Source organism: Procambarus clarkii, chromosome 29 (genome assembly GCF_040958095.1).
Source record: "Procambarus clarkii isolate CNS0578487 chromosome 29, FALCON_Pclarkii_2.0, whole genome shotgun sequence".
NCBI classification, from domain to species: Eukaryota; Metazoa; Arthropoda; class Malacostraca; order Decapoda; family Cambaridae; genus Procambarus; species Procambarus clarkii.
Genome location: NC_091178.1, coordinates 11,370,421 through 11,394,785, shown reverse-complemented (window position 1 = coordinate 11,394,785; position 24,365 = coordinate 11,370,421). Strand labels below are relative to the sequence as shown.

Here is a 24,365-nt window from a genome sequence, read left to right as displayed (position 1 = left end):
TGAAAGAAAATCAAAACAATTATGTCATTTATAGAAAAACTGCCAGTCACAAATACACAAGCTAGCTACAACTACAGAGATTCTTTGTTGTGTTTCTAGAATCAAAATATGGAACCGCCGTAATCCATATTTATAACGGTCATAGTTAATTCTAATCTAATAATATATACTTTTTTTCTAATTGTTCAGAGGTTGGGTCCCATACCACTATTTTCGGACACATTGGTTAAGAACTCCTTAGATTACGAATATCAGTTGAATTGTTATGAATATATCAGTAAAAAGTGATAAGGCGACAACTTTTTCGATTATCCACAAGGTAACGATATTGTCCAATGTTTTAATTTGATTTTTTGACGAACTTATAATTTGCCTTAGTTCTAATTAACTAGCTGTGTAATCCATACTGATAGACAATCATTTGGATTAGGGCCTTTCTGCTCTCGTGTTGGTATCCTGAATTATATCTAGGAATTCTTCAATTGTCTGTGACCTAGACAGTGGAATATAAGGATACTAGTTTAGCGTTTTCTTTTGATAATTACTTATTTACGGTAAACTGGGTCAAACAGAGGACGGTTAAACTGTTGGAAAGCGGCGCGCGTGTGGTATAGTTGAGGCGAGGCCCGCAGGGTGGCGGGCTCGTCGCACAGATCAATAGCTTACTAGACAAGGTTGGGGAGGAGAGCTCTCATACAACGATATTTCCTGTAATTTGTTGATTTGAGACGGTGTTTCATGTCGGTATTGCTTATTCTCTAGGACCTACCCACTATTTTGAAGGTAAATAGTAAGGTAAGCATCTGTGCTGCTGTGTTTGAAGGCGTAACTTCAATTGGCTGGATTCGTAGTGTCAGATTTGTTTAAATAGCCTAGCTAATTTGATGAAGTGTAGTACAACTAACTACCTGAAAAAAACGGACAATTATTGGGTGTAGAAAATACGTCCCCATACTCGACAGCTGTTTTGTAAATGTGTCATACTGCATACATTTTGTGATATTCTAATCTCAGTCCACAACGAAGACAGTGCATAAAGAGTGTGTAGTAACGAGGCATTATATCCACTACTGCTCAATATTAGAAATGATAGCCGTTAATATTGACACATCTGCAGGAACTTCTTATACCTCAGACAATTGTTAAAATGAGATCAACATCAATTCCTCTTTATGTCCACAGCTCGGCTCATACATACATACATTATTTTCTCATAGTGAAGAATGAAAAATAAGCTCAACAGGATTCGTAATTTTTTTTTTAATTGATTCCTCCGCAGACACGGAGATGCTTTCACGATCCAGGCTTGTGTTAAAAGAAAATCCAGAATTGGTTGTGGAATTAAATGAAAACCAAATGAGACTGGAAGATAATAGATGTTTGCTGCCGGAAATGACTATACCACCATCTTATTTTGGACTATCTCAGCCTTTGTGAATAACAAATTTATGAAGGGGGAAATCTCACAGTAGAACTCTCAGCTCACATTTAATATATGAGCCGGACAATGCTAATAAAATCATACGAGTGAGTCGAGACTTTTTAAGAGGAGAGAGGTGATGGGTCCCCACACCACGCTACTGGAACAGCACGCAGCGGGCAACTGGGTTTTAACCTATGTATAAATAATATACCGTGCAGCATAGATGATACACGTAAATAAATAGTTGATGGGGGGTGAGCTTCCATTATCCTGGTCACTGTGTATCACCACACTAGGCCCAAGCGATGCCTTCATTGGATTACTGCTTCTATTGATTGTGTCAAGGGCGGTGGTTCAGTAGACTAGTGTTTTTATGGCGGTGGTAGACTTGTGTCTGAGGCGGTGGTAAACTACTGTTTGGGGCGGTGGTAGACTAGTGTTTGAGGCGGTAGTAAACTAGTGTATCAGACGGTGGTAAACTAGAGTTTGAGGCGGTAGTAAACTAGTGTTTTTATGGCAGTGGTAAACTAGTGTTTGGGGCGGTAGTAAACTAGTGTTTGGGGTGGTAGTAAACTAGTGTTTGGGGCGGTGGTAAACTAGTGTTTGGGGCGGTAGTAAACTAGTGTTTGGGGCGGTGGTTAACTAGTGTTTGGGGTGGTAGTAAACTAGTGTTTGGGGCGGCAGTAAACTAGTGTTTGGGGTGGTAGTAAACTAGTATTTGGGTCGGTGGTAGACTAATGTTTGAGGCGGTAGTAAACTTGTGTTTGAGGCGGTAGTAAACTAGTATTTGGGTCGGTGGTAGACTAGTGTCTGGGACGGTGGTAGACTAGTGTCTGGGACGGTGGTAGACTAGTGTCTGGGACGGTGGTAAACTAGTGTCTAGGACGGTGGTAGACTAGTGTCTGGGGCGGTGGTAGACTAGTGTCTGGGACTGTGGTAGACTAGTGTCTGGGACGGTGGTGGACTAGTATCTGGGACGGTGGTAGACTAGTGTCTGGGACGGTGGTGGACTAGTATCTGGGACGGTGGTAGACTAGTATCTGGGACGGTGGTGGACTAGTATCTGGGACGGTGGTAGACTAGTATCTGGGACGGTGGTGGACTAGTATCTGGGACGGTGGTAGACTAGTATCTGGGACGGTGGTGGACTAGTATCTGGGACGGTGGTGGACTAGTATCTGGGACGGTGGTAAAGTAATGACATATTTACCATCTTTCCAAGAGTTTCATGGTGGCTCCATCTGGACGCTTCTGACTGGATCGAGCGAGGTCTGTACATTTGGGGGTTCCCCACATAACAGGACTTAACTTGATATCGCTGATTTCTAAATGTCTAGTAATCTTTCCCCTTGATTTACGACAGATGAGGCCATAAAGACAGGTTTGCTTATGCACTAATGCCACTGCTGTCCACCTGTAGACGCAGGACATCTACATCCCTATTTACAGGTGCTACTTGGGCCCAGTGGCAGTCTTTCTGAAAAGGTTTTAGCGTTTTCATTGGTATTGCCGTCTCTCTCCTTCCTTTTTATGGGTACTGGTACACTGCTAGAACTCTAGGTATATGCTTTCTGGGCGGGAGTTTACCTTCCAGACATGACTAAGGTCATCATTGATTGAACTTGGACTTGTAAAACATGAGGCCATCACTATACCAACACGGCATGTATGCTCCTTAGTAAGAAACTTCGCCGAAAATAACCAGACTGTTACATAATCTGAATTGTAAACCTTCTCTGGAGCACCATGATTGTATCTTATGGTAATGTCCCCCCCCCCTCGTCCACGTTATAGAAACAACAGTCCACAATATTCTGTGTAATAACTTTTCATTTACTTTAACCATCAGGGGATTCAACTATGCAAGGTTTCTGTGTCAGTGGCACTGGTCTGTGTCAGTGGCACTGGTCTGTGTGTCAGTGGCACTGGTCTGTGTCAGTGGCACTGGTCTGTGTGTCAGTGGCACTGGCCTGTGTGTCAGTGGCATTGGTCTATGTGTTAGTGGCATTGGTCTGTGTGTCAGTGGCACTGGTCTGTACCCAGTGCCTCCTGCCTGTTTCATATTTTATGTTAGCATCACATTAGCCACTGGCATAGTTGTTTAACAACTTGCCCCTCTACAGTGATGCAGTAAAGATCAGTACTAGAGGTTCACTAAGCACCTTTGCAGTTTTTTCAGTATACATAGTTGGTTGATATGAGGTCCAGGCCCAAGGTCAAATGCTAAGATCCATTGTTATACGCTGTCAGACCCAACAGCTTACGTCTCGTCTAATGCTTCTAGTTTTTCACTCCTCGACTGTTACCTCAGTGTTTGCTAGTCACTCATCTGAGGTTGTCTTATCTCTCTCTACTGTGAGATATTTGGGTTCAGTCTCTCAACACCTGGATACCTACACAGTTCATCGCATAACTCCTTATAATTTGTTGTCACATTTCCTTCTTGCTTGGCCTCCTGATTTAATTTTAGTTTCTTGACTTCTGGGTATTGTTTATAAATCATTGGTTACCATGTTCCTTGTCTTTCCATCTCCTATTTCTTGTCGTATTTCATCCTGAAGTTGCTTATTAAATTTTACCTCATGTTCCCCGTTCCATTTACTTGCAACTCTTGCAATATATAAGTTTTACCTCCCGTGTTTGGTCTTGACGTTTCTCCGTCTGAACTTTGCTTCTTTATCCACCGTGGGTGTGTGCGTGTGCATGTACTCACCGAATTGTGCTTGCGGGGTTCAGCTTCGGCTCTTTGGTCCCGCCTTTCAACTGTCAATCTACTAGTGTACAGGTTCCTGAGCCTATTGGGCTCTATTATATTTACATTTGAAGCTGTGCATGGAGTCTGCCTCCACCACTTCCTGCCTAATACATTTCATTTATTAACTGCTCTGACACCAAAAAAAAGTTCTCTCTAATGTCCCTGTGGTTCATTTGGTTACTCATTTTCCACCTGTGTCCCTTTGTTCGCGTACCACCATTGTTAAATAATCCGTCCTTATCTACCTTCTCAATTCCCCTCAAAATTCGGTGTGTGTGTGTGTGTGTGTGTGTGTGTGTGTGTGTGTGAGCATTTTCCCGATTAAAGTTGTAGAGCAGGAATGTAGGAATAGTGAACGAGCAACTGGGGCCGGGGGGGAACTGGGGACAGGCTGCTCTCACCAACTTTACCATGCCAGGTTTTCCGCATTAGTATTAGTCCTTTGTGTGTACTTATGTGTGTATCACCATGTTATTGTTATATATATATATATGTCGTACCTAGTAGCCAGAACACACTTCTCAGCCTACTATGCAAGGCCCAATTTGCCTAATAAGCCAAGTTTTCATGAATTAATTATTTTTCGACTACCTAACCTACCTAACCTAACCTAACCTAACCTATAAAGATAGGTTAGGTTAGGTTAGGTAGGGTTGGTTAGGTTCGGTCATATATCTACGTTAATTTTGACTACAATAACAAAAAATTGACCTCAAACATAATAAAATGGGTAGCTTTATCATTTCATAAGAAAAAAATTAGAGAAAATATATTAATTCAGGAAAACTTGGCTTATTAGGCAAATCGGGCCTTGCATAGTAGGCTGAGAAGTGCGTTCTGGCTACTAGGTACGACATATATATATATATATATATATATATATATATATATATGTCGTACCTAATAGCCAGAACGCACTTCTCAGCCTACTATGCAAGGCCCGATTTGCCTAATAAGCCAAGTTTTCCTGAATTAATATATTTTCTCTAATTTTTTTCTTATGAAATGATAAAGCTACCCATTTCATTATGTATGAGGTCAATATTTTTTTATTGGAGTTAAAATTAACGAAGATATATGACCGAACCTAACCAACCCTACCTAACCTAACCTAACCTATCTTTATAGGTTAGGTTAGGTTAGGTAGCTGAAAACGTTAGGTTAGGTTCGGTTAGGTAGGTTAGGTAGTCGAAAAACAATTAATTCATGAAAACTTGGCTTATTAGGCAAATCGGGCCTTGCATAGTAGGCATAGAAGTGAGTTCTGGCTACTAGGTACGACATATATATATATATATATATATATATATATATATATATATATATATATATATATATATATATATATATATATATATATATATATATATATATATATATATATATATATGTCGTACCTAGTAGCCAGAACGCACTACTCGGCCTAGTATGCAAGGACCGATTTGCCTAATAAGCAGAGCGAATTTCGTTATTTAAAAAATGGTATATTTGAATTAATATTATTATTATATTATATTAATAACATGAATTACTGACTTATAGTATTTTATAACTTTTTATAATATAGTATTTTATAAACCTAGTAGTTTAGGTTAGGCTAAGATAGGTTAGGTTTGGTCATATTTCTACGTTACTTTTACTTAAATTAAAGAAAATTAACTTTATTATCTAATGGAAAGCTTTATCATTCCATAAGAAAAAAATAGACAAAAATATAACTTCGGGAAAACTTTGCTTATTAGGGAAATCGTGTCTTGCATAGTAAACCAAGTAGTGCGTTCTGGCTACTAGGTACAACATATATGCTGCACCTAGTAATACAACATATATATGTAGAGTAGCTGAGAATACAAACATAATGTGCCCTATGCAGGCGAGGAGTCACAATAACGTGGCTGAAATATATTGATTAGACCACACACTAGAAAGTGAAGGAACAACGACGTTTCGGTCCGTCCTGGACCATTCTCACTGTTGATTATGAGAATGGTCCAGGACGGACCGAAACGTCGTCGTCCCTTCACTTTCTAGTGTGTGGTTTGGTCAACATAATGTGCCCTCCTCCTTTGCTCCCTAACATACCTCCCTACAGCCAGGAAACTTGAATTGCTCGTTCCAGCTATTGTTAATGTTCCCGTATCAGTCCCTCGGTCACTTCTGTCCGAAGGATAGAAGACAGCCTAAGAGTGTCCTGTGTATTGGGGTATAACACCTTGGGCCACGAAGCCCTGTCCTTCCCGGCTTGTGTCTGCCTCGTTGAACTCGGCTAAGACTGTAAACTCAACCTAAGGTTCAATGAATATTGAGTTTAGTAAGTTTACTTATGATTAACTCTCTTGTGGTGTTTCAGGAGGGGGGGCGGCGTGAGGCAGGAGGAGCAGGATGTGGGCGTGGCAGGTGTGGGCGTGGTGTGTGGCGGGCGTGGTGACCTGGGCTGCCGCCACGCCTACCTGGCAGTCGTGCAAGGCTGAGTGCGACTCTCACTTCTCCAGAAACGATCTCCTCCAGGTGAGTGCTTCAGGGGACTAGTTACTACCCACCAACTACTTTACTAACCACTAGTTGGTGGCTAGTGAACATCTAAATGCTAGCTAATGTTTCACTAACATCTAAATACTAGTGAACATTAGCTAAATTCTGTCTAATAGGTGCTTAATTTCTAGTGGAGCAGGTTGATAAGTGTGCCATGTAGTGGCTGGAGAGGTCAGAGGGCTCATTCGTCTAATCTGTCCGTTATTATCCTCACTATCTTCCCTTAATAGAACGTATCAAGCTTTTAGGTTTTATATTCTATTACGCTTTAGAAAAGTTAAATATTATCCACATTGCACGTGTTTTGTGTGGCAGGATTAGTCTAGTGGATAGGGTGCACGTGTTTTGTGGGGGGCAGGATTAGTCTAGTGGATAAGGTGTTATTGCTATTCGTTGGTCGACGCAGGGAGATTGATGTCACAGCCGATGGCGTGTGATCGATGTCTTGCTGGGAGGAGTCTATTAACCAGGGCGTTGTGTTATATTTTCAGTCTGCGTTATCGCGAATGTGTGAGCGTGGGTGTGACCTGTTCACCGTGGCCCTCATCGCCACCCCCCAGCGGACCCGGGTGCTGCATCTTGGTCCAGTCCACCTGCCCCCAAGGACCCCTGCCCCGCCCCGCAGCCCGCCCCATGACCTAGTGGTGAGAGTGGAGAAGAAGAACCCAATAGAACAGATTGGTGAGCGCCATCACCATCACCACCACCACCTCCACCACGCTCCCGACAGGAACCTTCGGGTAATCTCTCCGGTCCAAACCAGGACCCCTCACCACAAGACACGCCAGACAACCACTCAGCCTGCAGACCACCCGGTCCAAGACCACCCGGCCCAGGCAGACCATCAAGCCACTACCACTCATCCTGGTCAAGGCCAGGCTGGACACTCCGCAAGCCAAGCCACTACTACTCAAACATCAAACACACACTCGCCCGCCACCACGGCCGAGGCACCAGCAGTCAAGGATGAGAGGCATGAGCTCAGTGATGAGGGGCACGAGACCAACGCCATCATCATCTTGGGTAAAGACAGCCTGCATCAGGAGGGTGATACCGGTGAAGAGCTTCCACATATGACACCAGAGGAGTTCCAGGCAGCGAGGGCAGGAGAAGACGTGGAACGACTGCAACAGGCTAAGGATTCTTGCAGGCATGGTAAGAAATTATTCTATGTAGATGTAGAATCATTCACATTAGTTAAGATGCTGCCATGGGCTTGTCAATCATGCAAATTGAAGGAAGGGAACATGGACAAAATCGTCCACTCATACTGCATGGTGTATAAGTGTAGATCAACTACTGACGGTATATAGCCTAATTATTCATAAGGATAATACACAATTCTTAGTATTTTTTGTTGTTATCCCGGACGACACACATCCATTATCTCCGCACAGAACGCATCAAAGCTTTTTCATTTATGGGAAGTATTGTTGCTAACTTATTTGGATGGCGACTCATCAACGCTTTAAAGATGTTCAACAAGAGGGCTTGCGTTTAAGTAGAGAGGTATTATGCGCGCTTCCTTAATTCACAGCATTACTGCAGAAGCTGAAGCTTTATCTCTCTGTGACCCAAGTGCCCGATATTGTCTTGGGCACTTCACAAAACACCACTTTAACCACATTTATGTTTAGTTTTAACCAAATGTCATTGTTTCTGACGTCATAAATCTTATTTTAGACCTTTATTACGTGAACATTCCCTCTCAAACTTTAGATATATTACACGTTTCATCCAACTGTTTCCAGTCTGGAACGTCTCGCTCAGCCACTTTTGTAAAGTTTATGTGCTTAAATTCAAACCTTTCAGCTCTCTTGCTGTTGTAGAGCATATTGGAACATTTTAGTGAACATTCCCATTCTCTTGTCATTTGTACTGATGGCACTAAACCAGCGGCTGGTATGGAATACCTCAGTTATGGTTCTTCAAGTTAAAAGAACTTTTAACTTTAAGAACCCTCAAATATGGCATAGTGGGGATTTACGGCGATAGCTTTATTTGCTGAGGCATATTGTATATTTACAATGATCTGTAACGCCTGTCTGGTGGCGCAAGGCTGGGTGTAGTGCCAACTCGTAGGTCGTCAAAATTAAGTCCATGAGAACAGGCAAACTGAAGGTAAGCAAAGTACAAAGCAACATAATAAGTTTATTCTTTGAATAGGTTATAGAGGTGGTATATAGCCAGCAGTGGAACTCTGGAGTCACTCGACGTGGAGGATGGAGTATTAGTTTTGGTATAGTCGAGGTATCAGCTGAGGAGTCTGTTTATAAAGCAAACTCCATAGGAGTAGATATACAAACTGACTGGTTTGTGAGTCTGGCTTTCCTGCAGTTATATCAGGAGAGAAGATTTTGATGACATTCGGAGAGGCAGTAGTTGGTCCCTGGAAGGTGTGGGTAAGGTACAGCAGAAGCTGTAGGGTGTGGTCCCTGCAAGGGTAATTGATTGACATATATTATATCACAGACACGTACCATAGGATAATTATAACTACAGAGCTCTCGTTCAGTGAGATTGTGATTGTGGTAGCCATAGTTGTTATACAAGGTGTCCCATAAGTCTGAAACCATGCGATGAAATGATAGAACCGGCTTTTATGTCTTATTATTTTTAGTTTATGCACATAATGTGGCCACCAGGGGCCTGACAGCTGATTGGACAGCGCTTGGGATTCGTGGTCCTAAGGTTCCGGGTTCGATTCCCGATGGAAGCGGAAACAAATGGGCATGGTTTCTTTCACCCCTGATGCACCTGTTCACCTAACAGTAAATAGATACCTAGGCGTTAGACAGCTGCTTCTTGGGGTGTGTAACAAAAAGAAGGTCTGGTCGAGGACCGGGCCACGGCGACGCTAAGCCCCAAAATCATCTCAAGATAACCATTATGATTGTATACAATTGCAGACAAAGTGGCTAATCACTAATCACATTGATGTGTCAGAAGTGAAGGTGCGCATCAATAATGCTCTTCTGTCACCATACCTCGTCTGTATTTGTGTATTGATCATAATGCTGGGAACATTGAACACATTTTGTGAATTAACAAAAATAATAAAATAAAAAATGCCGGTTCAATAATTACGTCATATGGCTTAGGGTTCCAGACTTAACCTGTATATTGCTTTGCATTCATAAACACATAATCAGCAACTGATGGTGAGGAAGTACAGAGGTACAACGAAAGAATTATTGACAGAAGGAAGCCTCAGGGGCTCGACCTTGGGATTGATTAATATATTCAGTTACAGATATATATTGAATTATGTGTGTGCAGCGTGTGTGACGGCGTACCACCTGGAGGAGGAGCAGAAAGCGTGCGTGGTGGGGTGCCACTACCAGGCCATCACAGCCGCCACACACCCGCCTCGGGCCAGGATGCCGGACGTGGTCAGAAACCCCCTCGCCATGTTCCAGCACGTCATGTTCAACCTGGCGGGTCGCGTGGGCCGGCTGGTGCGAGTAACGTGGGCCTGGACCACTGGCAGCCAGCGGGATGCTCCCCACAAAGAGCACCACCAGAAAATACAAGGTGGGCTTCTTCCTTAACTTTAAATGACTTGTCATAGAGCTCGAAGGTTTATACACACCAATTCTCTCTAAGTTATAGAAAGCCTTGGGCTTACGCAGCTCTGGGACTCCTAATTATATAATTTATGTACATATAATGTATATACTATATCTGAAGCTTCGAAATATATGCAATTCAGTCCTGATGAAATCAGTTAGTTTTATAATTATTTAATTTATCACTCTCAGGTTCAATATACATTTACCTCCCAATTTGATCAAGGTGCTCTATCCTGAAGCTTAGTGGCATGCCCACCTGAAGCTAAGTGGCGTGCCCACCTGAAGCTTAGTGGCGTGCCCACCTGAAACTAATTGGCGTGCCCACCTGAAGCTTAGTGGCGTACCCACCTGAAACTTTGTGGCGTGCCCACCTGAAGCTTAGTGGCGTGCCCACCTGAAGCTTAGTGGCGTGCCCACCTGAAGCTTAGTGGCGTGCCCACCTGAAGCTTAGTGGCGTGCCCACCTGAAGCTTAGTGGCGTGCCCACCTGAAGCTTAGTGGCGTGCCCACCTGAAGCTTAGTGGCGTGCCCACCTGAAGCTTAGTGGCGTGCCCACCTAAAGCTTAGTGGCGTGCCCACCTGAAGCTTAGTGGCGTGCCCACCTGAAGCTTAGTGGCGTGCCCAACCTCAAGCTTAGTGGCGTGCTCAACCTCAAGGCGTGCCCAACCTCAAGGCGTGCCCAACCTCAAGCTTAGTGGCGTGCAGAGTGCAATATTACTGTGGATATAGTCATATCCGCCTCTATACTTAACCTTTCCTATAATATAAGGTGTCCACCTCAGACCTATATAGCGACGAATCAGCATTATTTGCAAATAAAATTTAAGATATTTTTACTTATTTATAACAAACACATTCAAAATATGTAGTGTACGTACATTTTTGTTGTTTGTGTCATATGTGAGTTAATTTATCTAAAATTTTGTGTATAAATGATGTAATTCCGTGTATCCGATATCTATGTTGTAATTCACAGAAACGGTGTCTCATTTAGCGTTGCCACATGGCGTCTCCCCAGTACACAGCCCAGAACACAAGTACCGGAGCGGCCGGGTCTACTACTCGGAGCTCTTAGGCCACTATACCATCGGCGTCAGGTGGGTGGGTCCTCGGTCCCTTCATCTCCTATAATTGAAAAAATATTTGTTGGAAATGTGTTATTGGATAAGTCTTCGTTACACTAAAAGATAGACACTGGGAAATTGCAAAAATTCACAGGAAACTAATTTTTACGCATTGTAGGAGAACAAACAAAAAATTAATTGTAAAGGGAAATGGGTAGGTTAAAGAAGACTACAGCTATTTGAGAGTGTGAGTGAGTGAGTGAGTGAGAGTGCGAGCTAACGCGAGCTAGCTAGGTGGCTTCTTAACCCAGATCTTTGAGGGGGATCACAGATAAACAAAATATTTGTGTTATCAGCGAGGACGTGCCTCTGGCTGACCCCAGCCTCGTCCACCACCACGACCATGAGTGTCGTCATCGCCACCAGCAGCAGCAGCCACAGCAGTCCCAACAGCAGCAGCTTTCTCAACACACCCAGCAGCAACAACAACAGAACCAACAGCAGCAGGTGCAGCAGCAGCAACAGCAGCAACAACAGCAGCAACAGCTGGATCTACTAGAATGTATTTCACGCAAGTCTGGACTGCCGCGGTGGTTCATCGCTGTCACCATCTTCACCTCAGCGCTGGTGATCCTCTGGTTGTGCTTCACCCTCACAGCCCCACCCGATGATATCAAGGTCGTCAAGACCAAGGTCAGTCTATCTATTCTTTAGAAAAAACTTTGATAACAAATTCAGCTGGATAGAACAACAACTAAGGCTTCATACTGTGCCAAACCTTATATCCTTATATAGTGTACAGTTTTGACTCAGAGTTTTTAAGTTTTCTTAGTCTATGTTCACTTTCAGATCTAAGGCATTTCAGAGTACCACAATTCACATCTGTCTCTATTTTTACATCGTCTATTAGACTCAACTCATGTAGTTAGCCATCAACATAAATGAAAGTGTGTGGGTCCCAGCACCCATCGTCTAGGTACACAGCTTGTTACCCTACGCCAGTCTGCTTCCTCGCCCCTCGCTCTTACTTCTTGACTCCTGTTCATTAGGTACTCTTACCTTTGTCGGTGCCTTTTCACATAGGCAAGTCTGCCTCTCAAGTTTGTACATTGTTACCACATTTGTCTTCAACAGTTGGGCAAATCTCACTATATAATAGAATTATTAATTATCAGAGCTAGAAGAATATCGTGGAACTATGGATCTTCTTTTAACATCCATGGTAATATATTGCCAAGTGCAATAGCTTTAGCTGCAATTCGTAATGCTAGTTGACTAATTACTTCCATTTCTGTTACCTCAATATTTGTCAATCTCTCGTTTAAAGATACCTCCTCCCTTAGCACTGGGAGCTATTCCGGTTCAGTCGTGAACACTCCGTGGAAACAGACATTAGTTCCTCGGTAATTTCTTTGTCATTTCTAGTTTGTTATTCTTCTCTTTTTCGTAATCTAGTCACTTGGGTATTTACCATCATTTTTCCTTCACATATAGCCATGTAATAACTTTGGTTGTTTCTTTGCAGTCGTTTTATATTTAAGGAGTCATTCCAAGCTCTGTTGCATCTATTCCGTTTATCTTCTGGCCTCTCTGTATTTTTCACTTCCTTCTGCTTTCTGTTTTAGCTTCCTGGCATTGTCATTTGAGCCATGGGTTATTATATTCCATCAAACATTTTTCCTTGACTATTTTTCCCCTCATTACCTCTCATTGCACATTTCTTTGTTTAATGTAACTACCTTCTCTGTAATCTATCCTCCTGCTCCTGACCGCTTGTCTTATGGTCACTGATTTTAGGTGAATTGACCTGAGGGCCACTATCTCTCTATTGACCTCGACGAGGACATGAAGTTTAAGTTTCTCTTTCCTTTTTCTAGCGACGTAATGTCTATTTCTTTCAGTATTTCTTCATACCCTATCCCTCGCAAATCTGGGACGAGATTTCTTATGTGTTTAATGAGATAAGGGTTCCATGATAGGTCGTGATGCTCTAAGAATGATCTCGCGTATATGGTGAACAGATATCTAAGTTCCTCCTTATTTAGGTTCCTAAATACTGTTCTGATTTTTGCCATTGTACAGCATTCTGTTGATGTTATCCTATTTATATGTATCTTTGGAGTTAGGCTTGGTCTTACATCCACTCCCAGTTGAGTAAATAAGGATGTGCTGTCTCCCCAGCCTCCGGAGCTGGAGCTGGAGGAGGACGATGAGGACTTCGAGGATGACGACCTGCCGTGCTCCGAGAAGAAGCAGCTCCTGGCTCAAGCCGACGACGTCATCAAGATCAGGATCGAGAACGTGTAGGGGCTACAATCATCCCTCATCCTTCCTCCCTACTATCTAAATAAAAAAAATTGATTGGGCAATCATCTCGAGTTGTAAGGTTAACAGGCACTAAGTATATTTAGTGCACACGTGTGTAAAAAAGCTAGGCTACAAAAACAAGTGATTCCCAATCTATGCCAAAGAAATTACAAAGAAGTCAAATAGTGCATCTGTTTAGGTAAACATGGGCTTTAAGTTTTAGCTATTTAGAAAAAATGGACACTCGTTTGGTATATTATACAGCACATTTGTATCTACCATAAAAAGCACATAATATTTGGAGAGGAAATGTGGCCATATTTTTCATTATAGGTAATTTCACTAGACTTTTCACCCAAAATGTTTAAAAAATAATGAAATTCAGGACCATTTCACTCGTATATCTGCTTCATTTCGCATATTCATCCAGTAAGTGTATATGGTTGATACCGAGGAATTCAAAGGGAATTCACACGGTTATCGGAATCAATCCAGGAGTGCCCGGCAAGCGCACATGCATTCCAGAGTACTGAATGTTTAGCAGCAAGCACCTCTCGTTGTACATAGTACTAGGCAGATGGAAATTTTGAGGTAATTACAAAAAATACTACCTACTCGCATTTCTGATTTATTTTAAGTCATGTTTTTCAAGTAAATATAAATATTTCGCACAAAACAGACAATTGTAGACATAATAAAACTACGAAATGTCGACGTCAGTACTCCGCAGCTCACGGGGTTGGTAGTGGGGGACACGTCTTGGATAACCATCCTTATAACATAAGAGATATTTAGCACAATACAGCAGCTACTACCCAGAGGTAGGCGAGACTAATAGCTCTTGTTACTAACACGAATTAGAGTTATATATGGTGTTTTGACAGCCAATGTGCAGATCGTGTGTTAGCCTCCACCAGCAGCGTCGATGTGTAGCCAACACCAGCTGCCTGTCGGTGGGTATCCTGCCGACATTAGGTGTAAGGGTTGGTATACTGTCTGTACCATTGCGTAGGTGAGTAACCCAATGCTGCCATCTGCAGCCCCTGATCTCAAGCTGGGCCTACTGGAGGTATCCACGTCATGTGTTAAGCGATTCCATCCTGTATGTGGCATGGCCGGTCACAGCATCGTGACGAGGTACAGTAATCAGGTGAACACGAGGGGTGACCTGTCAGATGTACACTGGAGGTGAAATGCCAGGTGTACATTGAAGGTGAACGGTCAGGTGTAAACGCAGCCGAACTGTCAAATTCGCCCTTAAAGTGAACTAACAGGTGTACATTGGAGGTGAACTTTGAGGCAAACATGGGAGGTGAACTGTTAGGTTAAAGCCGGAGGTTAGCTGTTAGATGTACACTTGGGGTGAACTGTCACATGCACACGGTCGGGGTGTAAGTGTAGCCAGATGCAGGCCTGGCCATTATTGTGTACTTCTGTGTCAGTGAGAGCACGACTGCTCTATATAGATTTTGATGGCATAATGCTCATTGTTAATTCACTTGAAAATAAAATGACCGGTCTGTTGTTTATCCTAATTATGCATGAGGTGTTTCACTTATTGTTGTGAATGTTTTTTGTGCAGGAATGCTATTTTTAATTTTCCTTTTGAGGACGCCACAGAACAAAAGTTACATATGTAACATTTTGTTACATATATATATATATATATATATATATATATATATATATATATATATATATATATATATATATATATATATATATATATATATATATATATATATATAATATATATATATATATATATATATATGTATAGGGGAGCAGGTTTTCTCTAATACACGTGCAATTAAACACAACAACGTTGTGACTAGTGCTAATTTTGTTATGGATATTTTGCATAAATACCTTCTACCGTCTAGAAAGTGAACAAACACTAACTCACCGAATCCTTACATTTAATTTCTTCGACGTTTCGTCAAGTGCGTGTGCGCGCGCGCAGAGTAGTCTAGGCTATGCTTAAATCAGCTTGTGGATGAGAAATAGGTGAATTCTTGCCACTCACTCAAATACTCCAACGGAGTTTAATTTTTTATGTTGTAAGCCATTATTATGTTTATTATATATATATATTATTTATATTTTTGTTATAAGTGCGTAATGTTTCGAGACAGGTTAAAAGTGTACATGTGTTCTTAAAGATAAATAATGAAGGTGTGCTCCTGGTGGGGGATGGACATCTGACCCTCCCCAGCCCATCGGACGTGTGTCAAGCATGAAGAGTGACAGGGAAGATATTCACGGTGGCGTTTGTCCCCCGTCACCACGGGGCGAGGACTCTGTCTCCCTGCTAGTGCTCTTCCCACACGGGCGGTGACATTTCTGGCAGCATAAGGAATCAATGTACAATCCCTCTCCTCCACTTCACTAGGCAATATTTAGTAAGAATGGGACAATGGATATTCCGAAGCGGATTTGCTACTTGGTGCAAATTGTCGCAGGACTCATAGTCAAACAGTATGCTGGTATTTAATCGTTGGCATCCCCGTACAAAAGTCCCTTGCTTTCCAGTCTGTTTGTAGACTGTAGGTAAAGCTGTACTGATTTCTACAGTGTTATAATTATAAGGTTAACCTTCAGGGTTATTAGTAGTTTATTATAATTTAATAATTCAGATTAGATACTGATCGAGTTTAGCTGTCCAGCTTACTTATTAAATATTTCTTGACTTCCGATTAATGTGATACAATGATAATTTGATATGTCTTGTAACGTTGAGTATTCAGTGTAAATGATTGTTTGCAGAATTGTCAAGGTTACCAACTATGAACTTAAAATATTCTGAATGTTTTTGCACCTCCCTGCGGGCAGCTGAACGGGACTTTTTCGTATGTTGCATTCACAAGACGAGACAAATTTAAGACTTACATGAGGAGTCTTGCCGGCACGGGCTCCTGAAGGCTGGCAGACGAGATTGAAAATGATATTATAGATAAAATATGTTACTTTTAATGTTGGTACAGATGGAAGTTTACTGTAGCATGATACATCGTCACACTGCGCTTTGTGAGCCCGTAATTAAATAAATTTTCTTATAAACCAACGCATAACCCTTCAAGCATTGGCGAGGCGAACTCATGTTTGGTAAGTTTTTCCCGTCCCAGATAATGGCTTGCTAGTTTTGAGAGCAGTGTGTGTATATCCCCCAAGTATCGATATGTGGGTCCCCGTGTGTTGTGTACATGAGGCTTCTTAAGTGTTGCCGGTGAGAAAGCTGATTATATATAGTTATTCATCATTAAATACTTAATTTCTTTCTTATATAACAGATGTAGACTTTACTGAGCATGTTAGACACTGTATTTAGTCACTAGAGACTACCGGGGAAGAAGTAAGGTGAGTTTCATGATAAAGAGTTCAGCTGCCTTAATCTGACTGCACAATGGGTGTTCTGTTGTCTAGATTAACTGCTACTGACTATTCCTTTAAATAGATTTAACAATGTGAACAGTCATGCATACAGTAGCTTATGTATATGTTTGGTTGAATAAACACAAATATTAAAGTCACTTTCGTTTTTATTAATTTCCTTGTGGCAGAGACGGAGCTATGAGAGATGGCTGGTCAGGGTGTGGTCAAGCTGCTCCTCCCGCAACCCGTCCTCTTACATATTACGTCGCTTTTCGCTCGTATGCGCACTCAGGCTAAAAATACACATGATTCAAAATAAAATTGGCTCGCAAAAGTGACGTACTGTCCCGTTTTCTGTTTTGGGTCCACTGGTTTAGGCTGTTAGGTTCAAGTATGTTTATTGAGACAAGAAAGAAATACATCTATCTCAAAGGGATAGAGTAGCTTAGGCTATTTCTACCCCCCTACAGCCTGTTAGGTTAGGAGAGGGAAACTTTCAATTAACGGTTTTCATGACGTTTTGAAACCTTAGAATAATTTCCTGCCCTCTTAACCTACCAGAGGACCCTTAACTTGCTGTTTCGGAAACAAAAAAATCCTAAATTTAATTGGAAAATATATTTCTATTTTGAATTACGTCGATATTTGGTCGTAGCGCAAACGACGTAATTTGTAAGATCATGCCCCGTGGCAACACTCGCACCATCATCAATTACCTGAATAAAATGTCGAGCTCTGCGATTCTCACAATCACAAGATCAATAACTTTTACTTATACATCTGAGAATACGACTTCCGGATACTTGCTGAGGCGCTAAGGAAAGCCTTATTTTTTCTCAAAAGCACAATTAGTGTACTAATTCTACAAGTGACTCAGCTGGTAAGTTGCAAAACATGGTCATTTTTGCACGGGTCACCTTCACAAAGGAGCTTCGGGTCGCTTGCTCACATTGCCTTAGTTCGAGTCTGCAGATTGTAGACCTTGTAGCTCACGCTAGCGCTGAAGTAGGACGACGCTTCTTGGTTTTGCATTCTTCAGAGTGAAAATCGGATCCTCATTTGAGGACGTCGAGTATGTAGAGGGTGGGTCCAGAGGCGAGGGCGAGGCGTGTCCCTTGATGTCCCCGGCCGAGGATGGCGTCCACGGCCCACACCGTGTTGCGGACTCCACGAAGGACACCCACCGTCTGTTTCCCCACAGGCAAGACCACGTCAATTAGGTTGGGTAAACCGAAAGGATCAGAGGTAAAGTTGTTTTATATTTAGCCACTGAACAAAAAGCTCAAAGTAGCACGGGCTATGGTGAGCCCATAGTGCATTATTATTATTATTATTATTATTATTATTATTATTATTATTAACATCTTTATTGACAAAATTTAATTACTATTTTGCCTAATCTGAGGAATTCAATTAGGTCTTATTAGAGTGAAGATAATGCTAGTATTCACTGTTACACAGGACAGGATCATACACAAGACATATAGGTGTAAAAATAATACATCCACTTACCTGGCACAGGAGCAGGGCTGTGGGCTGACTGAGAGGTAGAGTACTGTATTTCGGAGTACTGGATAAGTATTTCGGAGAAGTACTCCGAAATATTTATCCTACCCCCCACCCCTCCCATCCTTGTCTCTCTCTCCTTCTCTCCGTCTGCCTTACCGTATTATCCAGTGTGGCGAGTCTCAGCAGGTTGGGGTCAGCCCCGCCCACCGCCACCACCTCCTTGCCCGCCCACACTGTGCTGTACACCTGTTATGAGCGAGGAAGCCGCTATACCTGTTATTCTATCTTCTTAATCTTATTTTCCGTTAGTCATTCCAGGTTTACTAGTCAACACCTGGTCGAATAGTAAACCTTTAATGTTTATGTAAATGATTATGTAACAATTACATTACACTGTGAAACAACAGTAGTAAATGCGATAGCAGATAACATGACAATGATGCAAACAGTCTATGAAGTATGGGGATGACTGACTCACGCAAGTGTTGACGGAGTCCGAGTGAAGGAGATGAGTTAACCTTCCTGTGGAGGCTTCCCATACCTTGACGCTGTCTGGCCCGCCGCCCCAGCTCCCAGACACTACCTGTAACACCTGCATCTTTAACATTCAGCTCTTATTTATATTGTAATGAGATAATGAGCAAAATAAGTATATTTCCAATAATATTTGCTTCCTAGATATTGTCACCAGCGAAGTTAGACTTCTTGTCTTGAACACTGAACATAGTTTAAAATATATAAAATACAAGCTAAATGTGATTAAAATATATGATAAAGAGACTAAATGACCTTTGCAAGTGATAAAACATCATATATTTAATTCTAAGGGACGGTTGAATTGATATTTTTATTAACTGATGCATTATACAATATCTAGCAATTGAAAGCACTGAGGTTACTTTCTTAGTTACACAAAGACGTGTCCTCTAGCTCTCTTGAACTCTGGCTGGCACTCACTCTGTTAGCGTGAGGGTGCCAGGCCAGGGCGGGCCCTCGCACCTGCACACCGCTCAAGCGACGGGTCACGCTGCCGGTGCGGGCGTCCCACCAGGTGAGGCCGCTCCCGCCCCCGCCCACCAGCTCCCGCCCACGCCCAGTTACAGCCCACAGCGACCCGCGAGCTATCAGCTGACCGCCCACGCTACAAGGCAAGAGATAGAGGAATCATGCTCTGCATAGGAGCAAAACAAGGACTTATTCCATAAATTATGCCGCTGAATTGTATTATTTACTGTATTGGATGGGAATTAATGTAGGATAATATAATGTATATCGTTGTTTCACATTGCAGTCTACTGCATTCTTGTTGGTGTGCTGAAGTTCTATTGCACAGGCCAGCGCTGACCCCTGATCCATGGTGGTGATTGGGTTAAGAGTGTGGGCGTCCCTGACTGTGACCTCATCTCGGGTGAAGGTCACTACCTGGGTGTCCACACCGCCCATTACTACCGCCGCCCGTACGTCCACACCGCCCGTGTCCTGCACCACACCCACACCACGCCCACACCACGCCACCACACGCCCGTCAGAGTCTGGTGGAGATGCAGAGAAATATTGAGAGGTTTATTTGCGAGATATAACTCTCTCTCTCTCTGTAACCTCATTGCATTCATTCAGAATCTTGTAACGCCCATGAACACATGCAGCAGGTGTACTCACAGGCGGTTAGGATGGCTTCGGGCTGGGCTCCAGGAAGCCAGAGGAGAGATGTGGCTGGAGTGGGCACCACTGCGCTCACCTCTCCAGGTAACTGTCAACAGTCATTATGATATGAATTACTGTCACCATTATTATTATTAGTAGTAGTAGTAATATTTAAATATCAATATGATTGTAATAAATACAACTTTTGATGAGCGATTTGAATAGTGGTTTGTGACAGGCATACAAGACAGAATTAAACAACAACCCACTTAGTACACTTAATATTACTGAATTACTCTCACAAAGAGGTAACGTTGACAAGCGATACAAATCGTGATGAAGTCAGATGCTACATGAGCTGCGTTCGTAGAGTCTGGCCCAGCCTATCCCTCGCTGAATCTTCTCATGTAGAACTCATTTTTCAAATCCACGTCCTATAGTTATATTTGTCATTCAATAGTTTCTATTGTAGAGTATGCAAATGACTAACACTTAATGTTATATTTAGTGTATATTCGTCTCTGTGTCCATGCAGTTTCTTAGTAATATTCTATTTACATATTTTTGGGGATTAAATGGTGCGTTCTTGTAAAGCCACCAGCACGGGCATGGAGTTTGTTCGTCCCAGTAATGTTCTTCACAGAGGACAGGTTAGGTTAGGAGTACTATCTGATACGCTAGCAATTTGTTTCCACCAAAATTATTTTTCTTGGGCCCAGTTTATATTTTTATTTTGGAAATTAATCATATTTGGGACAGCGTCAACGGTCTGCTGACAATGTGAAGAATATGCAGTTTGCAGGCCTAACACTTGGTAGGCCTGCGTGTTACATGGGCTGGCCTCCCAACACCTGTTTTGCTTGCGTGTTACATGGGCTGGCCTCCCAACACCTGTCTTGCCTGCGTGTTACAGGGGCTGGCCTCCCAACACCTGTCTTGCCTGCGTGTTACATGGGCTGGCCTCCCAACACCTGTCTTGCCTGCGTGTTACATGGGCTGGCCTCCCAACACCTGTCTTGCCTGCGTGTTACGTGGGCTGGCCTCCCAACACCTGTCTTGACTGTGTGTTACGTAGGATGGCCTCCCAACACCTGTCTTGCCTGTGTGTTACATGGGCTGGCCTCCCAACACCTGTCTTGCCTGTGTGTTACATGGGCTGGCCTCCCAACACCTGTCTTGCCTGTGTGTTACATGGGCTGGCCTCCCAACACCTGTCTTGCCTGTGTGTTACATGAGCTGGAGCATCCAAGGCAGCATTATTAAAGGTGAAAATGCTGAAGTCTGAATCTACCTAGATTAGGGCAAGACTGTGGACCAGGTAAGAGGACTCAGTATGCTGAGTGCAGCGTTGGGTGAAGGTGTAGCGTCACCTGACTCTCTCCATGTTGATGGCTGGAGCTAGTCATCTCCGGGGTCTGAATACACGAACACAGCCACATCTTTTCACTCCGACCGACACATCCTTCAAAGCGGCCCTCACGCCCCTTCAATTGGGTCGCTCACGCCCCTTCACCGCGGAACCCCCCTCCATATACTATGACCCCCTCACAACCCTTCACTGCAGTCCTCACGCCACTTCATTGCGACCTTCACGCCCCTTCACTGCGGCCCTCATGCACCGTCTCTGCAGCCCTTAAACTTGAATTCCAGTTCTCGGAGACCCGGTCGGACCTCGCTTGCCCTCACCTGCAGAGTGTTGGAGAGCATTCCAGCCTGGGTGAAGAACTTGACCTGACCTGACCTGAGAGCGGCGCCGACCACCGAACCATCAGGGGAAAACTTGCAGAAGAGAACATCGCTTCCACAGTCTCTGGTGGAAAGGGAGTTTACATACAGCTTCATTTCATATACAGTACAAATACATTTATATAAGTACAGTAACATTTATAGAAGTACAAAGCCATTTATATATCAGCAGTAATATCTACAAGTCCCCACCAACAAGCTCTCTGCCACTTCCAGCGCGGGCGTCAACTCACACAGTGGCTCTGATCTTCAGCTTGCCCTCGACGGAGAGACTGGAGTGGGGCGGCTGGTGCAGCTTCACCAGGAGAGAGGCGAGGGACGTCCCTGAGGCCACTGACGACGTCGTGGAGATCCTTCTCTTGCCCGAAGGAGACGTGCTGTTGAAGAAATGGGAAAGAGGAGGTAGAGAGCGGGAGGGAGGATATACGAGGAAAGGGGAATAGGGATGATAAATATGAGCGGTGAAGTAAGGGGAAGGTGAAAAAGAAAAGTTAGGTAATGCTTAAGAAGATGCAGTTGTTAAACCTAAAGTTCCTTCGTGACATGAAACCCGGGAGTTCTACATTTGCTGCAGAACTCGTTTGTTCTAGCTGATATCTTGAAGGCGCCAGTGGTGGCTGATTTATTGGGCACTCCAAGCTCATCATGTTCTTGGGAATATTTTGGGAATTTTCTTGGGAATCAGCGTGAAAAGGAATTGACGCGATTTATACAGTAATTCATTTATGAAGTATGCTTATAAATGCTATCTATGTTTGGTTGAGAACAACATGCTCCAAAGTTCTGCGCTGTAAGTATAGCAAATAGTTCAATTTGTATGGTGGATGATTCTAGCTTTCCTTTTGTTGTTGTTGTCACTGGGTTGAAATACAATGACTTTCACTGGTAAAACAGAGCAGAACATTTAATCTTATATATGCGAGATTATATTAATGCACAGACACTGAAGTTACTGTACCCGCGGGCCGAGGTCCTGGAAGGTGGAGTCCGGGTAGAGGTAGACGAGCCGGCCTGGCAAGGCAGTTGTGGGAGGACCAGGCTAGAGGGAGAGGCTGCTCTTACACCATCACCGCCTTCACCACCACTATTCCCCACCTCAGACGCTCCTGGAAAAAGCGAACACGTATATAATTATACTAGAAAGGGTACCTGGTGATGCCGGGATCGCCATGCAGTCTCTTATCCCCTATCCCCTCCACTCTGTGAGGGGATGAGGCTAGCTAGCTCCGAGCGTCTGCTGGTCTACACCCTTGGACAAACAGACATTCTTATAGATATAGATGACAGTGGTTCCCAATCTTTTATGTCTCATTCCACTCCTTTCCAACAACGTTCTCACCGGCGAATCCTTACAACAAAATAGATCGAACTAGCAAAACTCACAGTAGCCATTGCTGCGACAAACACACATTCATATATCAGAAATCCTGCATTGTTATTCTCAGTTAAAACCTAAGGTTAATAGCAGGAGACATTTGGTTCAACACACTCGTAAGTGGTTCTTATTTTGTTAGGAGTACAATATATTGCAGAATATTAGATTCGAGAACCTTTCTTGAAATACATCTAGGGCTCGAGTCCCTTGGGGTCTGTGGGTCCCCGGTTGAAAACCATTGAAAGTAATCCTTCCAATTGTGTTATTTCTGCACGTATACGCATGAATGTTTATGAACATTATTCGAATTATCTAATTATTATAGTTGAACGAACAATGTTGCAGGTGTGGAGTTACATAATATTTCTTACCTGAGCTTGGCCGCTGGGACATGATGATCACAAGTGTTTAATCTCCCATGTGTTCACTCAGGAAGTGGTTCAGTGGACTAGAGTGTGTTAATTCAGACTAATGTTCCCTCTAGCAAGTATTCACTCTAACACATGTTCTTAAAATATGGACGAAGGTAATCACAGAAGCGGGGTGTGTTGACGGCGTTTCCATGACAACAGGGACGCCGAGTACCACAGAAACTATAAAATGCTAAAATATATTAAATAACAGTCTTAACTTTGATTTGTGTTATTCAACTGTTATTTATTTTAATTAAGTATTAATGAAATCATACACGTTGCACACCAAAAGTAATGAAATAAAAGTAAATAGCCTAAAAGCAGATATCAGTAGCCTACAGCAACAAAAACTGTACCTAGTCTAATAACAACCTAACTGGTTCAGCTGGTCCACAGTATCAGCTTTGAAGTCTAAAATCCTAACATAACAAATACAAATTATGATACGACCTGATAACAGTTCGGTATAGGCCGAAACGACATCACTTCCTTAAATGCTGGCCTCTCTGACCTGCTCATGCCCTCTTCCGCTCGCTAGACCTGTGAACCGTTAGCCTGTTATATAATAATAATTATTTAGGATAAAAACCCACACTTGTGTGTATGTGAAAGCTATGTAAGGAAGGAAGGAAACTATCAGGATAAAGCGCCAAG

General features: G+C 42.9%; 2 protein-coding genes across 3 annotated transcripts; one reads left to right on the top strand and one right to left on the bottom strand.

The window, feature by feature from the left end:
* Positions 1-634: 634 nt before the first annotated feature.
* On the top strand, positions 635-17,182 carry LOC123765061 (putative uncharacterized protein DDB_G0268364). Of its 2 annotated transcripts, none has more exons than XM_045753474.2 (7): positions 635-783; positions 6,529-6,686; positions 7,202-7,865; positions 9,990-10,244; positions 11,258-11,378; positions 11,702-12,038; positions 13,527-17,182. In XM_045753474.2, exons 2-7 carry the CDS (start codon positions 6,561-6,563, stop codon positions 13,650-13,652), a joined length of 1,629 nt encoding a protein of 542 aa, XP_045609430.1. In that variant the 5' UTR covers positions 635-783; positions 6,529-6,560; the 3' UTR covers positions 13,653-17,182. The 2 variants fall into 2 exon arrangements, with proteins under 2 accessions (XP_045609430.1, XP_045609429.1); XM_045753473.2 differs by having other exon boundaries at positions 637-795.
* Positions 17,174-23,691, bottom strand: LOC123765180 (uncharacterized). Its single transcript, XM_045753658.2, has 10 exons — positions 23,670-23,691; positions 22,882-23,029; positions 22,157-22,300; positions 21,864-21,987; positions 20,193-20,283; positions 19,879-20,065; positions 19,491-19,674; positions 19,012-19,116; positions 18,690-18,779; positions 17,174-18,211 (listed from the first exon to the last, which is right to left on the bottom strand). The coding sequence occupies exons 1-10, from the start codon at positions 23,689-23,691 to the stop codon at positions 18,080-18,082; spliced, it is 1,227 nt and encodes a 408-aa protein (XP_045609614.1). The 3' UTR covers positions 17,174-18,079.
* Between the last annotated feature and the right edge of the window lie 674 nt (positions 23,692-24,365).